General features: G+C 44.1%; 1 protein-coding gene across 3 annotated transcripts in view; it reads right to left on the bottom strand.

The window, feature by feature from the left end:
• Positions 1-20,235, bottom strand: part of Klhl24 (kelch like family member 24) — a 40,129-nt gene extending 19,894 nt beyond the window's left edge. Inside the window, exons 1-3 of one of the 3 annotated variants that reach the window (XM_028857605.2) lie at positions 20,131-20,235; positions 15,184-15,244; positions 10,212-11,192 (exon numbers count right to left, since the gene is read on the bottom strand). In XM_028857605.2, the coding sequence (XP_028713438.1) occupies positions 10,212-11,131 (920 nt within the window). In that variant the 5' untranslated portion in view covers positions 11,132-11,192; positions 15,184-15,244; positions 20,131-20,235. Of the gene's footprint in view, positions 1-10,211; positions 11,193-15,183; positions 16,571-19,927; positions 20,085-20,130 lie in introns of those variants that run through there. The other 2 variants (XM_028857607.2, XM_028857606.2) reach the window with 2 other exon arrangements.
• Between the last annotated feature and the right edge of the window lie 249 nt (positions 20,236-20,484).

The following is a 20,484-nucleotide window of genomic DNA, read 5'->3' on the forward strand; positions in this document are numbered from 1 at the left end:
CCTGAACACACAGCGGCTGTGGTTACCTGGGCAAGATTGGACCCTTCAACACTCCATCATGGATGGAGGAGGGGCTCATAGGGCTCCCTCCTTCCCTGAATTGCTACTGGCAGTTAATGGTGGTCACAGGAGGGAAAGTCATTTTCTTCAGTAGTATAGTCGCTGAAGCTGCCCAAGTGGATCCCCCCACCCCAGGACATGTCAGTGCAGGGGCTGCTTGGGAAGAGGGTCAGCAGAAATGGGGGAGGGGAAGAGCAGGCGATGGGGTAGTGGATCACAATACACACTATAAACACATGAACTTGCCAAATGCAATAAAAACCGGAGACAACAGGGTCAGGGTGATAACTTAGTGGCAGAGAACATAGCTAGCATGTGGGAAGTCCTGGGGTCTCTCTTTAGTCTCCCCCCACCCCCCGCCAAAAAATAATAAAAATAGAAGAAAAAATGCTTTATTCAAGAGTGTAATCCCTGCTGGGCGTGGTGGCGCACGCCTTTAATCCCAGCACTCGGAAGGCAGAGCCAGGCGGATCTCTGTGAGTTCGAGGCCAGCCTGGGCTGCCAAGTGAGCTCCAGGAAAGGCGCAAAGCTACACAGAGAAACCCTGTCTCGAAAAAAACCAAAAAAAAAAAAAAAAAAACCAAAAAAAAAAAAAAAAAACCAAAAAGAGTGTAATCCCTGGGAGGTAAGAATATGGATAAGGCTGTTTTGTTTTGTTTTTTCCCTTTTCTTTTCCTAAGTTTTCTCCAACTGGTATAAAGTACTAAATCCACGTTCTACCCTACCCCAGTTTAAGAAAAATAAAAGAAAAATATCATATCACATCTTATAGGTGGCACATGTACTCACAGATAAGCATTAGAGAAACCAGGACTGTTATACACACAGGCTTTTCTCTTCAATGAATGTGCATACCTGTTTTCTACCCAGAAGGTTGGAGTGGATGTTGTTTATAACCTGGTGTCTTTTACAATTATGTAGAGCCAGGCTTCACCAGAATCTTCCAGACTCCCAAGCATGGTTTCTCAGTCAATAGAACCCATTCTCTCTCTCTCTCTCTCTCTCTCTCTCTCTCTCTCTCTCTCTCTCTCTCTTTTTTTGAGGAGGTGGGGTCCAAGACAGGGTTTCTTTGTATAGCCCTGGCTGTCCTGGAACTCGCTCTGCAGACCAGGCTGGCCTTGAACTCAGAGATCTGCCTGCCTCTGCCACCCAAGTGCTGGGATTAAAGGTGTGCGGCACCACCACCACCAGCTGAACCCATTATGAAAGAGGTTCCATTTACTTTGCAAGAGAGCTTACTATTATGGTTATTACAAACCCTTCCTCCCTAGACCCTAATCCTGAGCACTGTCAGTCAACAGAACCCATTCTTGTGCAAGAGTTCACATGTACTTTACAAAGGACTGATATGGTCATGCCTTAAGTTTTGTTGTGATAACTGTCACACGGCAACTTCCTTCCAACGTTGCACTGTGCTTAAATATGTCAAAAATAAACTGCTTGGGGTCAGACTCCTTGAACCTGCCCAGCTAACCACGCCTTTCTTGCCTCTTGGGCTTGTTTCTCTCCTGGCAGTAGAGCTAGAAGAGACCCACCCCCACATCACCTGGCTATCAATGGCCACCACTGGTTGTCTCCTCACATGGGGTGAGGCTTTCAGTCAACACCTTTCTGCTTGGCGAGTCTACTCCGATGTGGCCACAATGTTGTTCCATGTCTTAAAGTTCATTCTGAGTGACTGAACCAGTAATACACAAATGCAAACCTGTGAGTTGTTTTATCTGTCTCTATCATTCTATGTTATCAACATGTATCAATAAAGATGCTGGGGTGAAAACCTGCTAGCTCAGAGAGGCAGAGAGCACCCAGCTGCTTCCTCCTCCACCGTCTCAGAAAGAGAGCTTTCTCCTAGGACATCTTTAACAAAAACTCTCCCAACTGGATGTCCCTCCCTTCTACTTCCTGCGTGTCCATTTTGTGTGTGTGTGTGTGTGTGTGTGTGTCCCCATCACCCAACCTCCTGACTTCCTCCCATTCTCTATGGCTTTTTCCTGTCAACTAGTTGCTTGCTCCACCTCTTGACCTATGGAAGACTTTACTTAATCCTGTTTACACTATTCAAGCAGAAAGCTCTTAGATTAAAGGCATGTGCTAGGGCTGAGCCACACCACAGCTAGCAGCAGGTTCCTCCAGTAAACAATGTAATCTCAGAGTTCACAGTGTGATCAATGTCCTGCAACAGTGAGTGGCCATGGTCACTGAAATGAGAGCAAACAAGGCAGCCATGCAGAAGAGCAGAAGCAGGAGGCGGGGAGATGGCATTTAGTGGTTTCTGAGGCCTTTCAGAGTTGTTTTTTGTTTTGTTTTGTTTTGTTTTGTTTTAATGAACTGTTCAAGTTTTCCCTTTAGGCTCTACAGGATGCAGATTCCTATATCATGTTAACACATTTCTCTTTTGTACTTAAGTTCATGAGCTGGTTTCTATAACTTGCAACCAGAATTCTGATACATTAGAGGTTCAATGGGTTTCAGGAAAAGAGTAAAAATGGCTTTCGATTCAGGAAAAGATTCTTAAGGGGAAAAAAAAGGTTTATTTTTATTTTATGGGTATGAGTGTTTTGTCTGCATATATTTATGTACATCATGTGCATGCCTGGTGCCATGGAGGCCAGAAGGTGCTGGGTCCCCTGAAACTGGTGTTACAGATGGTTATGAGTCACCATGTGGGTGCTGGGACCCGAACCTGGGGATCCCTGTTAAGAGCACAAGAGCAGCAAGTGCTCTTCACTGATGAGCATCTCTCTATCCCCGCAGGAAAAGATTATTGCTTGCTTGCTTATTTATTTATTTGAGAAAGGGTTTCACTGTGTAGCTCTGACTAACCTAGAATTTGCTATATAGACCAGGTTGTCCTAGAACTCAGAGAGCCACCTCCCTCTGCCTCCCAAGTGCTGGGTTTAGAGGCATGCATCACAATGCCTGGCTAGGGAAAGATTCATAACCTTACACTTGAAATGAAAATCAGAACTGTGAAATGTAACTTTCCCTTTCCAGAGTAGCAAAGATGCTGGCAATGAACTAGTAGGCATGGTGACAGACACCTGCAATCCCAGCAGTTGGGAGGTCAAGGCAGGATCAGAAGTTCAAGACCCCCTTCAACGACATAGTTTGAGGCTAGCTTGGACCATATGATATCCTGCCCTCAGAAAACAAACTAGGTTGGTAAAGGAGTACAGAAATGTGGCATTTTTGTGTTTCTGATGAGAGTATAAACTGGAAGACAGTTTTTATTACCTGTAAAAACTAATACTGTATGTAGCTAGGCATGGTGGTGCATGCCTGCCTTTAATCCTAGCACTTGGGAGGCAGAGGCAGGTGGATCGCTGTGGGTTTGAGGCCAGCCTGGTCTAGAGAATGAGTTCCAGGATACCTTGGGCAGTTACACAGAGAAACCCTGTCTTGAAAACCCAAACAAAACATTAATGTCTAGCTGGTATGACTAAGCAGTTCCTCTTTCAGCAGCTTCAGCCATCAATTAATCTTATGTAGGCAAAAGCACATGTGATCACAGCAGCTACTGACCATTATTTACAATAGCAAAACCAAACCAAACCCCCCTATAAGAACCCGGCAGTCTAGTCTAAATATCCATCATGAAAAGGTAGGTTAGGACGAGTATGAGGGCTCAGTGGGTACAGGTGCTTGCTGCCAAGTGCCACATAGACTGACTCTGATTCCCTAGAACTGACTTCCACAGTGTACCCATGGTGCATGAAAACACACAAATACATGAAGCCTTAAAAAAACTCTAAATAAACATTTACAGACGCCTACTCATACTAGTCAAGAGGTAGAAACAATCAAACGCCCATTAACAGACAAATGGTAAATACAACAGGAAAAAACTATGAGCCACGAGTCTGGCGCTTACCTTCAGCACTACCAGCAGAGGTAGGAAGATCTCTGGAGGCCAGCCTGGTTTACATAGCAAATTCCAGGACAGTCAGGGCTACACAATGAGATCCTTTCTCAATAAAATAAAACAAAACAACAGCAAAGCCTAAATTATGGCTGATCTGTAAGTAGAAAACTATTCAACTGCCACTCAGAAGAACAGAGAATGGAGGTGGCTGGAGAGACGGTTCAGGGCTTCAGAGCACATACTGGTTTTGCAGAGGACAGTGGTTCAGTGTCCAGTACTTCTGTTAGGCTACTCAAGTGCCTGTAACTCCAGCTCTAGGAATACAATATCCTCTCTAGCCTCTGTGGGCACTATACTCACATGTGTGCATGCACAGACAGACAGACAGACAGACACACACATACACACACACTCCATTTTAAAGAATTAAAAGTAAAATCTTTGAGAACGACTTAGGAAGCTTCTCTAATAACACAAAGGGGAAAGATCTGTATGTGGTCATATATAATAATTTCAAAGTTTTACAGCTCAGTGTAGAGCATTTGCCTAGCATAAGTGAGGCCCTCGGTTAAACCTCCAGGATTGCCAATTAAAAAAACAGGAAACCAAGCAAGTCTTAAGGTAAGAAACTGTAAGTGCAGTAGTGTACCGTCTGTACAGAAAGCCAGGGAGAATATTTCTAAAAGAAGTTAAAACTGATAACAGACATCCTTTGAAGAGGTACCTCAAGAATTGCCGCCGGGCAGCAGTGGCGCATGCCTTTTTTTGAGGCCAGCATGGTCTACAGATCGAGTTCCAGGACAGACACCAAAACAACACAGAAAAGCCCTGTCTTGAAAAACCAAAAAAATTGCCTAAGGGTCAGGTGTGAGGGAAACGCACAATGAATATTTTATGTAAAGTGCCTGACTTCAAAGCAGCTAAACATGTCATAATGGTGACCCATGTGTCCAGCCACGTGGGAGAATAAGATTCACTGGAACAGTTACTCAGAGTACCAAGGTCAGAGCTGGTTCTGCTGCCTACTTCTGTGGTCACAGCAAGTCAGGGCCACAGAAAAATGTACTGCCTGTAAAATGAATGGACTTATTAAATCATCATTAAATCTCAGTCTCTCTCTCTCTCTCTCTCTCTCTCTCTCTCTCTCTCTCTCTCTCTCTCACACACACACACACACACACACACACACACACACACACACACACACACTTACTTTTTGGAGGGTCTCATATAGCCCAGTATAGCTTTGAACTTGCTATGTAGCTGAAGAAGACCTTGAATTCTTCATCTTCTTGCCTCTACCTCTCAAGTACTAGGAAAATAGGTGTGCATTGTTAGGTTGCCCAAGCTCCAGCAAGTACATGTAGAGGAAACCATAAAATGCCCAGCAAAAATCCTATTCTTAAGGAAATAATATATTCGCAACTTCCTTATTCCTGAGAACTTAAGCTTTGTCCTCATTATAATAATTATGTTCCCATATTCATTATCAGGTAAAAGGGGACAGACAGAGGCTAGGTACAGTGGCATACACCTTTAATTCCAGTAATTGGGAAGTGAGGTGGAGGCACTTTTGAGTTCAAGGACAGCCTGTGCTATGCAAGGAGACCCTGTCTCATTAACAAAAAGGGGGTGGTGTTAGGGAATATTCGGAGAAATACCTATGTAATTTTCTTTAAAAAAAAAAATCAGTATTTTCTTTATAAAAAATACAGGGGCTGGAGAGAGGACCCAGTGGTTAAAAGCACTGGCTGTTCTTCTGGGGGACCTGAGTTTGGTTCCAGCACCCATATGTTGGCTCACAACCATCTATCTGTGAGTCCAGTTCTAGGGGATCCAGTGTGCTCTCCTGACCTCTGCAGGTACCAGGCGTACACATGTGCACTTACATACGCAGGCAAAATACTCATACACATAAAACAAAAATAATTAAAAACTGGGGCTAGAGAAATGGCTGAGCAGCTAAGAGCACCTGCTGCTCGTCCAGAAGACCTGGGTTCGATTCCCAGCACTGACATGGCGGCTCATATGGGTCTGTAATTGCAGTTCCAGGGGATCTGATGCCCTCATGTGTCCTCTGAGGGAACTGCATCCCTATGATGCACAGACATACACGCAGGCAGATCGCCCCACACACAACTAAAAATAAAGCAGCATACAAGGCAGCCAGTTGGTTTTGTCTGCTCTTCCCACCCCTTCTTCCTCCCCAGCAGTCCCCTTCCTCCTTCACGTCCTCTACTCCTCCTCCCAGCCCCCTTGCTTAAAACTTCCTGTTCCCCTCCCACAGTTCCCTTTTCAGTCTCATGACCCATACCTGCACTTACTTCCACAAAAATGAACAGGCATAAATATTAAAGGTCAGGACTCAAGTATATAACCAACTGTTGAGTGTAACCTCAAAATGATGTATTTGCCCACCCTTGCCCCCCAATATGAGCAATTTGCCAAATAGGGTCATCACATCAGCAAACACTTGTCCAGGTCAATGTTATCCATGCTGCTACTTGGGAACCTCATTTTGTAGCAGCCTAGTGCTACCAAAACAAAGAATCAGCATCCACCAGGGGGAAATTCCAGGTAATCATTATGGCAGGGACAATCTGAACTGGAGCTCCATGCAAACCTCAGACCCAAACTCCCAAACAGTCAGTAGTTTAAAAGTCTGGTATTCCTAGGGCTGGGAATACCAGACTTTTAAACTGAGTCCCAGCACTCAGGAGACGGAGAAAGGTGGAGCTCTAGGAGTTTGAGGCCAGTCTGGTCTACGAGTGAGTTCCAGGACAACCAAGGTCACAGAGAGAAACAATCTCAAAAAACGGAAAAAAAAAAAAAATACAGAAACCAGGAATTGGGCTGGGGTAAGGAATTGAAATGGAGGCTGGTGAGATGGCTCAGGGGTGAAGAGGCCCTTGCCATATGCAGCCTGACAACCTGAGTTGTGGAAAGTGGAAGGAGAGAATTAACTCACACAATTGTTGGGTGCCAGTGTTCCCCCACATAATACACACCCACCCACCCACGTCCACACACAAGCTTTAAAAAGAAATCCAAATGAAGTGCAATGGCAGTCTCAATTAGACTGCAACAAAAGGTCAGGGATATGATACGCCAGGACCACCAGATTCAAGGACTGAGACAAAGGGGTGGCGGAGGCCTGCCACGGGGAAGTTACTTCTCCAGGTGAAAGAAAGGCTTTGAAGCAGCCCTTAGCATACAAGGACGGCACATGCTTACTAGACGAAGTCTGAATTGTTCAAGCTGATGACCAGGTGACTCTCCAGAGTTCCAAAGGTATCCTCATGCAGGGTACAGTGGTGCATGCTACAATCCTGGTACAGGACAGCAGACATGGGAGGACCAGGAGTTCAAGACCAGCTCTGGCTTTATAGCAAGTTCAAAACCACAGAGGCTACATGAGATTACATCTCAAAAAACGAAAACAGAAACAGCTAGAAAAAAAGTATCTCAAGGCTGTCAACAAGGCTCAGAGGGTAAAAGTCCTGCCACGAAGCTTGATGACCTGAGTTTGACCCTGGGACCTGCACAGCAGAAGGAGAGAAGTTACACCACAGGTTATTCTCTGTCCTCCACACACAGCATGCCTTGTAGGGCATATGCACACAAAAGGAAAAAAAATGCAGCAACAAAAACCCCAAACTTGTACAATCTCCCCCTTTCCCTCTTTGTCTCACACAGGTCTGGCTATGTACCCCTAGCTGGCCTGGTACTCATTTATATAGCTCAGTCTGGTCTCACACTCATAGCAATTCTCCTGCCTCAGCCACCTGAGAACAGGGTTACACATACGCACCCTTATGCAGGTGTTAATATGTTTTCCATACTAATACTAAACTTTCCTCCTAGAGGGGTTGGAGAATGGCTCAGAGGCAGAGTACTTGCCTAGCATTCACAGGCCCTGGGTTCAACCTCCATAGTGCAGCAATGTGAAAAATAAACAAACCTTTCACCTTGAAAACAAGTCCCATCTTCGCTGAGTGCTTAGGGAAGAAAGGAACCTAGGGATGCTACAGGCACTGAATGAAAGCAACAGAAACAGCTGGTGTGGCGGCCCAGGTCTAAGTCCCAGTACTGAGTAACTGAGGAAGTGAAAGCAGGGTCAGAAGTTCAAGGGCATCCTCGGCCACGTTAGAGGGCTGGAGGCCTGGAGGCCAGCCTGGGATATATGAGACCTTGTCTCAAAAGCAAACAAGGGTAATCAATAAAGTCCTATAAAGTACAGTATCATTTTTATGAAATGTCTTCAAAACAGTCAAACTCAAAAGTCACTAGGAGGCAGTATGTGGACTAGCGTGAAGTCCCCGACTGAACTGTGACCTTGAGTAAGTCACTTCTCTAAACCCGAGTTTGGGGTTCTGTAAAATGTGTCTATAGTACTAACTCATGTCTATTCTGAAACCTACATGAAGCCAGCGAGCACTTTCTAGGAAACATCCGTAGCTAAATACGTCCAAAGGAGGCCATACAAGAATCTAGAAGGTGGGCTATAGAAATTGTTCTATCAAGTCAGAAACATGAAAAAGCAGTTTTGGATTAAAAGAGACTTCTTAGAAATAACCAGATATAATGGGAGATTCTAGATCCAGATATATTAAAAGACAATTTAAATATGGATTGGGTTGTAGCTAATATGAATCTTTAACTGTAAAAGTTATTTTGTTTATGCTATTCTAAAAGATACACACAATCAAGTAGCAAATATGTCTATAAATTAATTTTATAAATAATGTAAAACAAAAAGGGCATTAGGTAAAAATTATTCAAAAATTTAAAAGAAATACGAATGAGGAAGTGAGAAAATATGTGTTAAAGAGTCAGGGTTAGAGCTGACAGTATGCAGTGTTCAGGGTAATAAAAACCATGGTCTGGATGAGATAAAGTCACCCAGGAAAGTATGTAAGGCCGACAAAAAGATGCAGCCTGAACAAGTAACACTACAGCCCGACACCAGAATCAGGACGTGAACCCTGGAAAAGAACACTGGCCAACAGGAAGTCAGGAGGTCAATGGCATTCCCGAAGCCAGTGGAGTTTCCAGGTAGATATGGCAGTTAACATCAGATCTCAGGTCTGAGGGTGTGGCTTGGCGGTAGAGAACTCCCCAACACGTACTACAAGGCCATCAACTCTCTCCCCAGCACCAGAATCGACCCAACACCTCAAGAGCCATGAAGCTAGCTCCAGACTGAAAGGAGACTAGCAAACCAAACAAGGTCTCTGACGACTTGATTAGAGCGTTCAGTCCTGACTGAAGACAGCAGCTGAACTCCAGGAGGTACTGGAGTTAGGGAGTGGAGAGTGGAGAACCCAGGAGTTTCCCCGAGACGCAAATCTATACAAAACAATATGCAGTGTTCGGACAGCTTCCAGTAACTAAACAATACAGTAACAGGCAAAACAGGATTGAAGCACCAGGGTTCGGCAGCAGACTTGTAAACAAAGGATCATCTCTGGAATTTCAGGGAATGCTTATGCAGGAGAAGCACTTGCTAGTGCATCAACAACAGCCTCCAATTTAGAATTCTACTTTAGTTCTTCCTGCTGCTTTCCAAATGGGTTGATGCTGCAACCTGACATACACTTTTCACTGTTGAGAAATGGGTCGGTTCCCTTAAAAGTTGGATGGAAAACAGGGCCAGGGCGATGGCCCAGTGGGTAAGAGCACTTCCTCTGTGGGCAGGAGGACTTTCTATAGGCATCTTATAAAATTAACATCTATAACACTAATAGTCACATTTCACTCCAAACATACGCTTACTGAATATTCTTTAATGTGGATATAATTTTCAAATTCAGACAAAGCACTTGAGTTGGGCATGGGGCATATGTCAGTAATTCTAGCACTTGGAGGCAGACAAGAGGATCAGGAGTCCAATGTCAGCCTACACAGAGAGTTTAAGTCCGGCCTGGGGCTATATAATGTGTGCTCTCAAAAAAAAAACACCAAAAAAAAAAAAAAAAAATCATTGAAAGTTGAGACTGACATTAAATAGAGATCTGAAATGTAGGGCTTATGTATATACCTGAAGATACTCTTGATCCACCTGTCTCTGTGTGCTAAGATTACAGGTATGTGCTACCACACCCAGTTTATGTAGGCAAGAACCGTACAATCGAAGCTACATCTCCAAGCCTCCAAAGAGACCTTCAACTGCCTAAGACTCATATAAACTATACACCTAAATGAGTACGCTGAGATTGAGTTCAGCAGTTTAAAATATATGTTTAAAACCAAAACTTCTGTTAGCTGTATCTGTAAAGTGTCTTCTCACCTGCGTGGCCTAGTCCTCGGGGACATCATTTCATTGCCAAGGATGTGGTACCGTCTTGCTTCGTGCAGCAACTGGTAACACTCAGGGGAATTCTGGATCAACTGGTCCACCTCAACTGTCTGAACAAAGTAGTTGGGATGCAAGAGCGGGAGCCTGACGTGTGTCAGGAGCTCATGCAACAGCGGCCTTCGAAGATCAACAGCTCGGTAGACCCAGCGCATGACTGCCTCAAAAACCATCTCCTCTTTACCGATAACAAGTTCATCGCTACAGATATAATCAATAAGTTCATCTTTGTCAAGCTCAAGAAACTCTTCATGCTGGGACACATCCTCAAAAGTCTGTAACGCAAAGGTCTTGCATTTTGTGAAGAGTGTTTTGAGTGAGTGGGTGTCAGCGAAGCGCTGGATTCCTAGGCAATTGCAAGGATCAAGCTGCTCCTCTAAGAACTTGGCACACGCATCCCGGAGCACACTAATCTGAAAGAGGCTGGAGGTTTCAAAGAGGTACTGGACATTCTCGGTTGTGATCTTCACCTTCCCAGTATATACATACTGCAAGAAACATTCCATAGCTTCAGCTAAAATGCCGTTGATCTCAACCAGCATTTCTCGGCTCTCCCTGTGGTCATTACAGAACATGGCTCTGAAGTAGCTGCTACAGGCTGAGAGGACAGCTCGATGACAAGGAAACTCTTTCCCTTCCACACAGATGATGACATCTGTGAATAAGCGGCTGTCTCGGAACTCATTAAATATCTGGAGGATGTTTTCAGCATGGGATGATCCTGAAGAGAAGTCAAAATACTCATGACCTGTCAGAGATTTGGGGTCCATTTCAAAAACTTTGCGCTTAGTTGCTGGGGAATCACGCACCCCAAGATCCTCTCTGTTTAGTCTGCGTCCCAATATTAGTACCATTGTTACATCAGTTGACTATATAATTGTTGAGAAATGGCTGCTAGGGATCTTCTTTATGTGTCTAAAGAAAAATAAAAATAATTATACAATTTTATTTTTTATGTAAACATAATGAAGTCACATGATTAATATACTCTACAACATATACTAGCTTATTTTAATAAAAACTGATAAAAAAATTTGCAATGTAGGATTAGAACATGAGAGTTTCTTTGTGATATCTTGGCAGTCCTCAGTTCAAAGGGTTATATATACTCTTTCAGGCCAGCAGTGTCTACCGTCTCCTGCATGGCAGAGGTAAGAAAGCATGCAGAGCTGGACTAACAGTCTTCTAGATGTTATTTTTGTTTATTTGAGACAAAGTCTCCCCTGTATAGTCCAGGATGGCCTGAACTCCTCCTGCCTCAGCCTCCTGGAAGCTGTGATTACAGGCAGACACCACCAGGCATGGCTTACAGCCAGAACATTAACATAAACAGTTTTTATCTTTTTTGTTTGAACAGTTATTATCTAAATATTTAAGTATTTACCTATCACTAAGTATTTACCTATCACTATACTTTAAAAATACATAAATTGTCTAGCCAGCTTCATTTTCTACCACTTTCTTAAAGAAATAATCAGGAATTTGTGGAACAATTTATATACATAGATGTTCAGTGCTGTATTAACAGCAAATAGTTAAAACAAGCTAAAGACCCTATTAACTAAACCCCAGGATGTCTTCAAGACAGAGCAGTTTATTTACAGCTATTAAAAAGTCGATGGACTTGGGTGGGGGCAGAGCTCAGCTGGTAAGGTGTTTGCCAAGCATGCATGAAGCCTTGGGTTTGATCTAGTATCACACAAACTAGGATCAAGTACATATCTGTAATCTCACCACTTGGGAACTCAAGAGTCTGAGGTTATGCTTGGCTATGTAGTGAGCTCTAGGCTAGCCTGGTCTACACAGAGAGCTCCAGCAGGCCAGCCAAGGCTACATAAGTGAGATGCTGTCTCAAGAAAACAAAAATGAACTGTCTTAGTCGAGTGACTAAGTCCTTTGGTTACTCATAGTCATCTTTGAGGAACTGGGACATATTTCTCAGTCACAGATGGGAGCTGTTACTATGGCTTAGTGGGTAAGGGCCCTTGCCCACATGCCTGACAACCTGAGCTGGATTCTTAGAACCCATGTAGTGGAAGGAGAGAACTGACTCCTGCAAGTCATTTGTTTCTTTGTTTTTTTTTGAGACAGTTTCTCTGTGTAACAGCCCTGGCTGTCCTGGAACTCACTCTGTAGACCAGGCTGGCTTTGAACTCAAGAGATCTGCCTGTCTCTGCCTCCCAAGTGCTGGGATCAAAAGTGTGCACCACCATCGCCTGGCACAAGTCATTTTCTGACATCCATATACATTCTGTAGCACACTTGTGCCCTCTAGCATAATGAATGAATGAATGAATAAATGAATGAGAAAATAAAGAGCAGTGCCTAACTAACAAGCACATTTAACATTTTCAAACAGCACTACCTATTTATAATGGAAATCTGGAGAAAAGTGTTAGTTAGGTTTACTATTGCTCTGATAAACACCACGGCCAGAAGCTAATTGAGGAGAAAAGGTTCATTTCAGCTTGGAACGCTCAAGTCACACTCCATCACTAGGGAAGTCAGGGCAGGAACTCGAGGCAGGAACTGAAGCAGAGGATGTGGAATGGATACTGGATTGTATCCTATGTCTTGCTCAGCCTGCTTTCTTATACCACCCAGGACCACCTGTTCAGGGGTGGTATGCCTCCATGGGGCCTGGGCCCACCCATATCAACCATCAAAAATTGTCCTACAGACTTGTCTACAAGTAATCCAATGGAGGCATTTTTTCAGTTGAGGTTCCTCTTCCCAAATAACTCTTGCCTGAGTCAAGTTGACAAAAAACAAACAAACAAACAAACAAAAAACTAACCCTAACCAGTACAAAAAGAGAAGCAGTAACACCTCCTATTCTCTAACCAGCATGGTGGTGGTGTGTGCTTGTCAACAGCACGTCCGTGGTAGAGGCAGGAGGATAGTTCAAAGTCATCCTCGGGGAGAGAGAGGGGGGAGAGAGAGAGAGAGAGAGAGAGAGAGAGAGAGAGAGAGAGAGAGAGAGAGAGAGAGAGAGACAGAGAGACAGACAGAGAGACAGAGAGAGATAGATAGATAGATAGATAGTTTTAGGCCAGTCCAGGAAACATGAGACCCTGTCTCAAAACAAACACAGAAACAGACACAGACAGAAATGATTATGACACGGAAAGAAATTCGTATTTGAATCTTTACTATTCCAGATTCAAATTATGAATGAATTAGCTAAAAGCCAGTTTCCCAAATCAAGAATTTATTCTTTGTAACAGCTTACCTAGTTCATCATCATCATCATCATCATCATCACTACTGTATTTTAGGCTGAAACAAATTCACATGAACCACTGGTACTTTGATTAGAGATCTCACTATTGGTGCTGCCAATAAAAACCTCTTTAAGCTGGGCATGGCAATGCATCCCTGCAACCTCAGCACTCAGAGGGAGAGGCAGGAAATGGCTGCAGGTCTGGGGCCAGCCTGACTTACACCGAGATATCCTGTCTAAAAACTCGAAATCAATCAATCAAACAACCAGTCACCTAACAAGGACAAAACCTCCCTCTCTCTAAGCCACAAGGACAAAACTGCCCTCTCTCTAAGCCACAAGGACAAAACTGCCCTCTCTCTAAGCCACAAGGACAAAACTGCCCTCTCTCTAAGCCACAAGGACAAAACTGCCCTCTCTCTAAGCCATCAGTTCTCAACCTGTAGGATCACATATCAGGCATTTACATTACGATTCGTAACAGTAGTCAAGGTACAGTTATGAAGTAGCAACGAAATAATTTCATGGCTGGAGTCACAACATGAGGAGCTGTATTAAAGGGTCACAGCACTGGGAAGGTTGAGAGCCACTGCTCTAAGTAAAAACAACCCCTCATCTACCTGAGCCCACTGGCTCCACGCACATTTTCATTTCCTTGACGCCTACAGGAAAACACGGAACAGCTTTCTGTAGCTAGTGCAATGAATGTATCAGTATTAGGTCAAACTGGGGACATGGAGGTTGACTAAGACTTGCTATCTCTGGACTTTCTAAGAAAACTCTATTAACCAGCCTTCCACAAGAGAACCAAATACAAACTCTTACTATTTATCACAGGGTAAATGATTTGCACAGGGTCATCTTAAAATATGATATGCTTTCAAAGTTAAACTTTTGGCCCTCCATATATAATTACTCAGCCTTTGCTTTCCCATTTATTAGAAATAAAGTATTCACTTACTTATTTGTCTGCTTGTTTTTCAAGACAGGGTTTCTCTGTGCAACAGTCCTGGCTGTCCTGAACTGACTCTGTAGACCAGGCTGGTCTCGAACTCACAGAGATCCGCCTGCCTCTGCTGGGATTAAAGGACTGTGCCACCACCACTGCCTTACTTACTTGTTTTTTACATACAAACTAGCCATAGTTAATGTAACCGCAGTTCCTGAATGTTGGTATTTCAAGTGCACCTCATCACACTCAGCCCAATTCTGTCTTAAGATAGAACTGGTCTGGCCTGGTGGTGGCACAGGCCTTTAATCCCAGTACTGGGGGTGAGGGGTGGAAGGGGTGGCAGAGGCAGGTGGATTGTTGTGAGATCTCTGAGAGTTCGAGGCCAGCCTGGTCTACAGAGTGAATTCCAGGACAGCCAAGGCTACACAGAGAAACCCACTGGCCATTGCTATTCACTATCATTCTGACTGGCATTAAATGATCCCAGGTTAAAGAATGAAATGGAGCCAGACGGTGGTGGTACATGCCTTTAATGCCAGCACTCGGGAGGCAGAGTCAGGCGGATCTCTGTGAGTTCGAAGGCCAGCCTGGGCTACCAAGTGAGTAAAGCTACCTGTCTTGAAAAACCAAAAAAAAAAAAAAAAAAAAAAAAAAGAAAGAAAGAAAAGAATGAAATGGTTTAAACTCTCTAAGAACAATGCATAGTAAATAGCTAATAAACATAAATATACCTTCTTAGCATTTGTTTCACAGAGCCCCAGGCAAACACTTGTGTTGTTAATATTTCCACACCTAAAATAGAGAACAGTGACATACAAATCAGACACCATCAGTTCAAGTGCATCAGTGATACGGTGAAAACAGTTCTTAGTAAACTGCAGTTCCTAACTGGAAGTTCGTTTTCATATAGATCGTTAATAGTAACTTACAGAAAATTAATAATTTTATGTTCAATTAGATTCAAATTTCTTTTACTATTCGTTGCAATAGTAAGCTAAATTTGACAGTGAGATGAAGAAATGTATACCCTGTGATAATTCCACTTTGAATATTTGAAGAATGCCAAAAACCTTACATTTCACTCAAATATGATGGAATTTGAGTACTTAAAGAGTTGCGCTATCAACATGCCCAAAGTAAACAGTGTACGCACTATGTACCACATAACTATGTAATCAACGTGAGAAAAAACCCAAGTTAATAAAGAAAACCCACTCACTTGTAAGCTTTTGTAATGTATATTTATATAGAATCTTCATATAAATCTATAAAATAATTTAATACATATTTCTATTTCTTCTGCTTTATTGAATCTTATAGAGTTAATGTCTACATAATCACTAATGCAGCACAATCTACCCCTTCCCTGGCGTGTGTGTGTGTGTGTGTGTGTGTGTGTGTGTGTGTGTGTGTGTGTGTAGGAGATGGAGAAGAATGCTTAAGATAAACGACCAGGATTTAGAGCTGTGCACAGAACAGCAACCGTATTTAAATACTAGTGGTTGCTTCTGGTTTCTGATCCAGTCATCCATAACAAGAACTTGTAAATTCTTAAGTTTAGGCAGATTTAATATCAAAACCAATAACCAACTTAAAAAAATACAAAATCACATCTTTATATTCAGACTACCCTGTGGTTAGGACATGAACACTATCTTGTGTATTTCCTTATTTTCATTAGGCAGTCTAATTCGGGTGTACACTTGATAAAGAACACTGCATCTTGGTCAAGTTAGGGGCTTGTTAGTCCTACCTAAGTGAGTATTCTTTACCAGTAGCTAGTAAGGCCCAAGGCCAATGAAAGAGAGTGCCCACTGTGTCTGACACCGGGGCAGCAAATTCTAGATTCAAATTCAACTTTAGATACTGTAAGGTTGGTTAGCACTAGAATCAAACAAGAACTCCAACACTAATATGGATCCACATTCTCAGCATTTCTCTAGCAGAATTCAAGCACAAATTGGAATGATTCATTTGATGTAGAATTATACCATCTGAGTAGAAAATAGCCCATCCAGCATTTTCAGTAGGACTTTACTTCTGTAGGTAATACTTTGGCTTTTTTTTCTTTTTTCTGGCGCTGAGGACTGAACCCAGGGCCTAGCAAGCACTCTACCACTGAGCTAAATGCCCAACCCCGCTTTTTTCTTTTTTTAAATTGATATTTTGTTGTTCTTTGAGACAGGGTTTCTTTCTCCATGTAGCCCTGGCTGGCTTGGAACTATGTAGACCAGGCTGGCCTAAAACTTACAGAGATCTGCCTGCCTCAGGGATTAAAGGTGCCACAATGCCCAGCTAGGTAATCCTGAAGATCCAAATATATACGTCAAGGACTAGGGACAGGGTGTATAAGGTGTGACTTACAGTGTGGCAACATAACAAGCTTTGTTTTCCTTTAAAAGAATCCTCTACAAAGACATTACAGGCAGACAGTATGGACCAACTAAGGCCTTCCAAAGACCAGAGAACAAGAAACCCATGGCCTTCTACTAGTATAGAACCTATAACTTGCCAGCCATCCCTGCCATCCATGTTCCACATCACATTTCCTCAAACAGAAACAAGAAAGGGTAACTGAAAGTTAGCTTTCAAGATCTAATGGTAATGTAAAAGGATGCTAGCAAACGCTTCCAGAAGACTAAATCCTTTACAAAGTACTACGCTAAACCAAGCAGGCTTTTACATATTTATATCAATTTCACAAGCTTATATAAAACTTACGTAAAACTATAAATTTTACAAATACACATATATTTCAGGTGTTCCCACTGTCTAAAAAGCTTTCCCTAACTTAGGCCCGTTACTAGACCTGACATGGAAACAATGTCACTTTGTCAGTCACCCCCTCCAATACTTACTGCATTTCGATTTAAAAGTGAAAGGCCTAGCAAAGCAAGAGAGTTAACACTTGTAATCCCGGCACTCCAGAAGCTGAGGCAGGAGGATCACTGTGAGTTAGAGGCTATTATGAATTACATAGTAGGTACCAAGCCAGGTAAGGCTACAAAACAAGATCCTGTTGCGGGGGAGGCGGGGAGAAACAGAATTTTGACAGTTACCTTTCTTGCTACCAAGATCAGTTTTGGCTTATTACAGCTATACCAACTGTGGTGTTACCTTAGATCTTAAATCACCTTTTAATATCAAGTACACTTGGAAGCCAATCATTTTTATTTAACTTAGTACTGCACAAATTATAGAGAGCAAATCTAATCTAATCTAATCTTTCTAGTCACTTTTGCTTTGAGCCGGGTCTCCTTGTATTGCAGGTTCGGCACCGATTCTAGATCCCTTGCTGGGGTTCCAGGCATGACCTCCACTCTGTAATGCTTGAGTTCATTTTATTTAGTTTCAATGTTTCAGGTCATTGGCTGCATTTTAGAAGGCCTGAATTTAAGTTGGAGGAGTCACAACTCTTGAAGTTAAAACTAGGTATTCTGTTGTTGCCCCCATCCCCAAGGTCTATGTTGTCCAGGCTGGTCTTGAACTCCTGGGTCTATGAGCAATCCCAGCATCTCAAATAACTGGACTACCCACAGGGGACTCAGTTGGTTGCCCTTCCAGGGGTTTTATAGCATGAAGAACAGAGACGTTACAACATCCAACTGTCTCTGTTGCAGCCACAACAGAAATGAAAGCATGTTTTCTGTATGAAGGCTTGTGAGGACATCTGATTGACATTTTTCATTACAGAGTCCATACCTATGTATTTGATGAAAGAGTTGTCTATAATTTTCAAGGTAAGAGTAAAGTTCATAAGAGAATAAATGCTGCAATATATTTACTAAGTCTTTATTTTTGAAAGGTTTGACCTTTGAATCTTAACGAAATGGCAGGAAAACAAGGAAGTTAAAAAGCACACTGAAAATCCATTTAAGGTTTTAGCAACTTGGACAAAGGCCAGTGAAGTTTAAGATTGAACTGATAACTCTTTGAATATTATTTTCTTCTTCCTGTTTAGAGACTAAATCACAGGCCTTGAAGAAAAACGACTTACCAGACGGTAGTTTTTATTAAAGTATAGTGGATAGCATTTGCATATATTAAGGTCTATTAAATAAATAGCCTTAGTACACTAGTGATTATGTGTTCTGATCAGACAGCTGCTTATTCTGATACAGTCATCACTACTTGAATTTTTAATATTAAGCGGAGCTGGAGCAGGTTCAGCAGGTTTGGTTCTGTGCAACCACAAGGCAGATGACAACCTGAGCCACCTGCAACTCCACTTCCAGGAGATCTGACGCCCTCATCTGGCCTCCTTTGGCATTGAACCCAAGTAGTGGATACAAGAAGGCAAAATACCCATACATGGAATAACATCTTTAAAAAAAAAATCTATTAAGAATGTATAGCCAGTAAGACCTGCTTCACTGGAGAACTTCACTTTTTTTCTGCTATAAAAATGACAAAACCTGAGACCCCCATAAGCTTAAGGGCTTGGGAAGACAATCTTAAATATCCCCTGGCTAAAAATGACTGGTCTTTCAGATATTAATTTAGTTTTCCAAGATACGCCTTCAACTCATTTCTCAGAAACTTCTGAGTTACCTGGAAGATTAATACACGAAAGTGTGTGTACTGAAAAATCCCCAACAGGAAAAACTAAGAAAGTGCACTAAAAAAACAAACAAAACTAATTTTTAGGCAAATAACTTCACATAATCTTTTTTTATATATATAAGGTAAAAGCCATCTTTTAAACCTTAAGTGGCAAGGGGTAGATTTTAAATCCCAATAAAAGAAAAACAAAACGAAAGACCAAACCCTTGTCAACCAACCACCTGGTGGACCTGCCGAGTGTCAGCTGCAAACAGCTAGCACGCCGTTCAGAACAAAACGAAGCATTAAAATCCGCTAGCGCGGACACACACACGCTCAGGCTTCCCCAAAAGGGACCTTGTGGTTCACCCTCTGCTATCACAGCCTGCGCAGAGCCGGCAAGGGCAGGTTGGCTGCAGCGCACTTCTCCGTGCTGTCCGCTAACTCTGTGCCCGGAGCCCATCGGCTCGGGGTTCGCCCAGGCCTCCGCGGGGCACGCCCCCCACCGTGGTCCCCCCTCCCGCGGCGCCCGCGTCCTCCAGGTCACCTTCAAGCGAGGGCGGGACTGCGCGGCGCGGGCCACCCAGACACCAGCCCCCGCCAATAAAAACTCGGAACTCGGCGGCCGGGTCCCGCCTGCGGCGCCCAATCGGAGCCGCCCGAACGGTCTTCGCCTCCGGTGTCCGGGACTTGAAGGGGGAGGGTGGGGGGGGCGGGAACATGGGGAACTAAATTAAGAAGGAAGCCGGCGGTGGGGCGGGGGCTCCCCCGGGACGCCCCGCGGCCGCGCTCCCGGTAAACAAAGGCTCAGCGGGGGCGGGTAACGGTCAGGTGACCACGCCTAGCCGGTTTCGCAACCCCGCGGCGGGCGGCTGTGGCCCCGGCACCCCGATCGCGTCCGCGCTCGGCGACAGCACCCACGGTCGCCCTCACCCCCACGGAAACGCCAGATCCGAGGTCGTAGCACTCCGGGCGCTTCCGCCCGAAGCGCATCGCCGCCGCAGGGCTCGTCCCCGCCCGGTCCCCACGCCCGAGGCCGCGCCGGGCTTCGGGCTGCCGGGGCCCTCGTCTCCCCCCCGCAGGTGCCGGTGGTCAGCGCCGCCGCCGCGGGCTGCCTGGAGCGGCCACCCCGGTACCTCTCGGCGCAGGCTGGAAGAGGCGACCCACGGTCTCGGCTGCGCCGGCGTCTCCTGGAGCCACCAGCCTCTGCCACCGCTCACAACAAAGAAAACATGTGACCGTTGGGCCAAAACACTCGGCGTCACCCATCCTCGGCCAATGGGGGGAGAGGCAGCCCCTTCCCGGAGCACCCTGGGAAATGTAGTTCTTACTCCCGGTGGGCTCCCGGGCCACCTGGGTTCCGCTAGAGGGCGAAACCCATCCCTGGCTGCTAATATTTTTTTTAAGGTAGAATCAGGTTAAAGGAATTCGTCTTGAGCGAGGCCCGAGTGGTATGTTAATTGTCTTCAAAGAGCCCTCTACCTCTCAAA

Source organism: Peromyscus leucopus, chromosome 12, assembly GCF_004664715.2.
Source record: "Peromyscus leucopus breed LL Stock chromosome 12, UCI_PerLeu_2.1, whole genome shotgun sequence".
NCBI lineage: Eukaryota > Metazoa > Chordata > Mammalia > Rodentia > Cricetidae > Peromyscus > Peromyscus leucopus.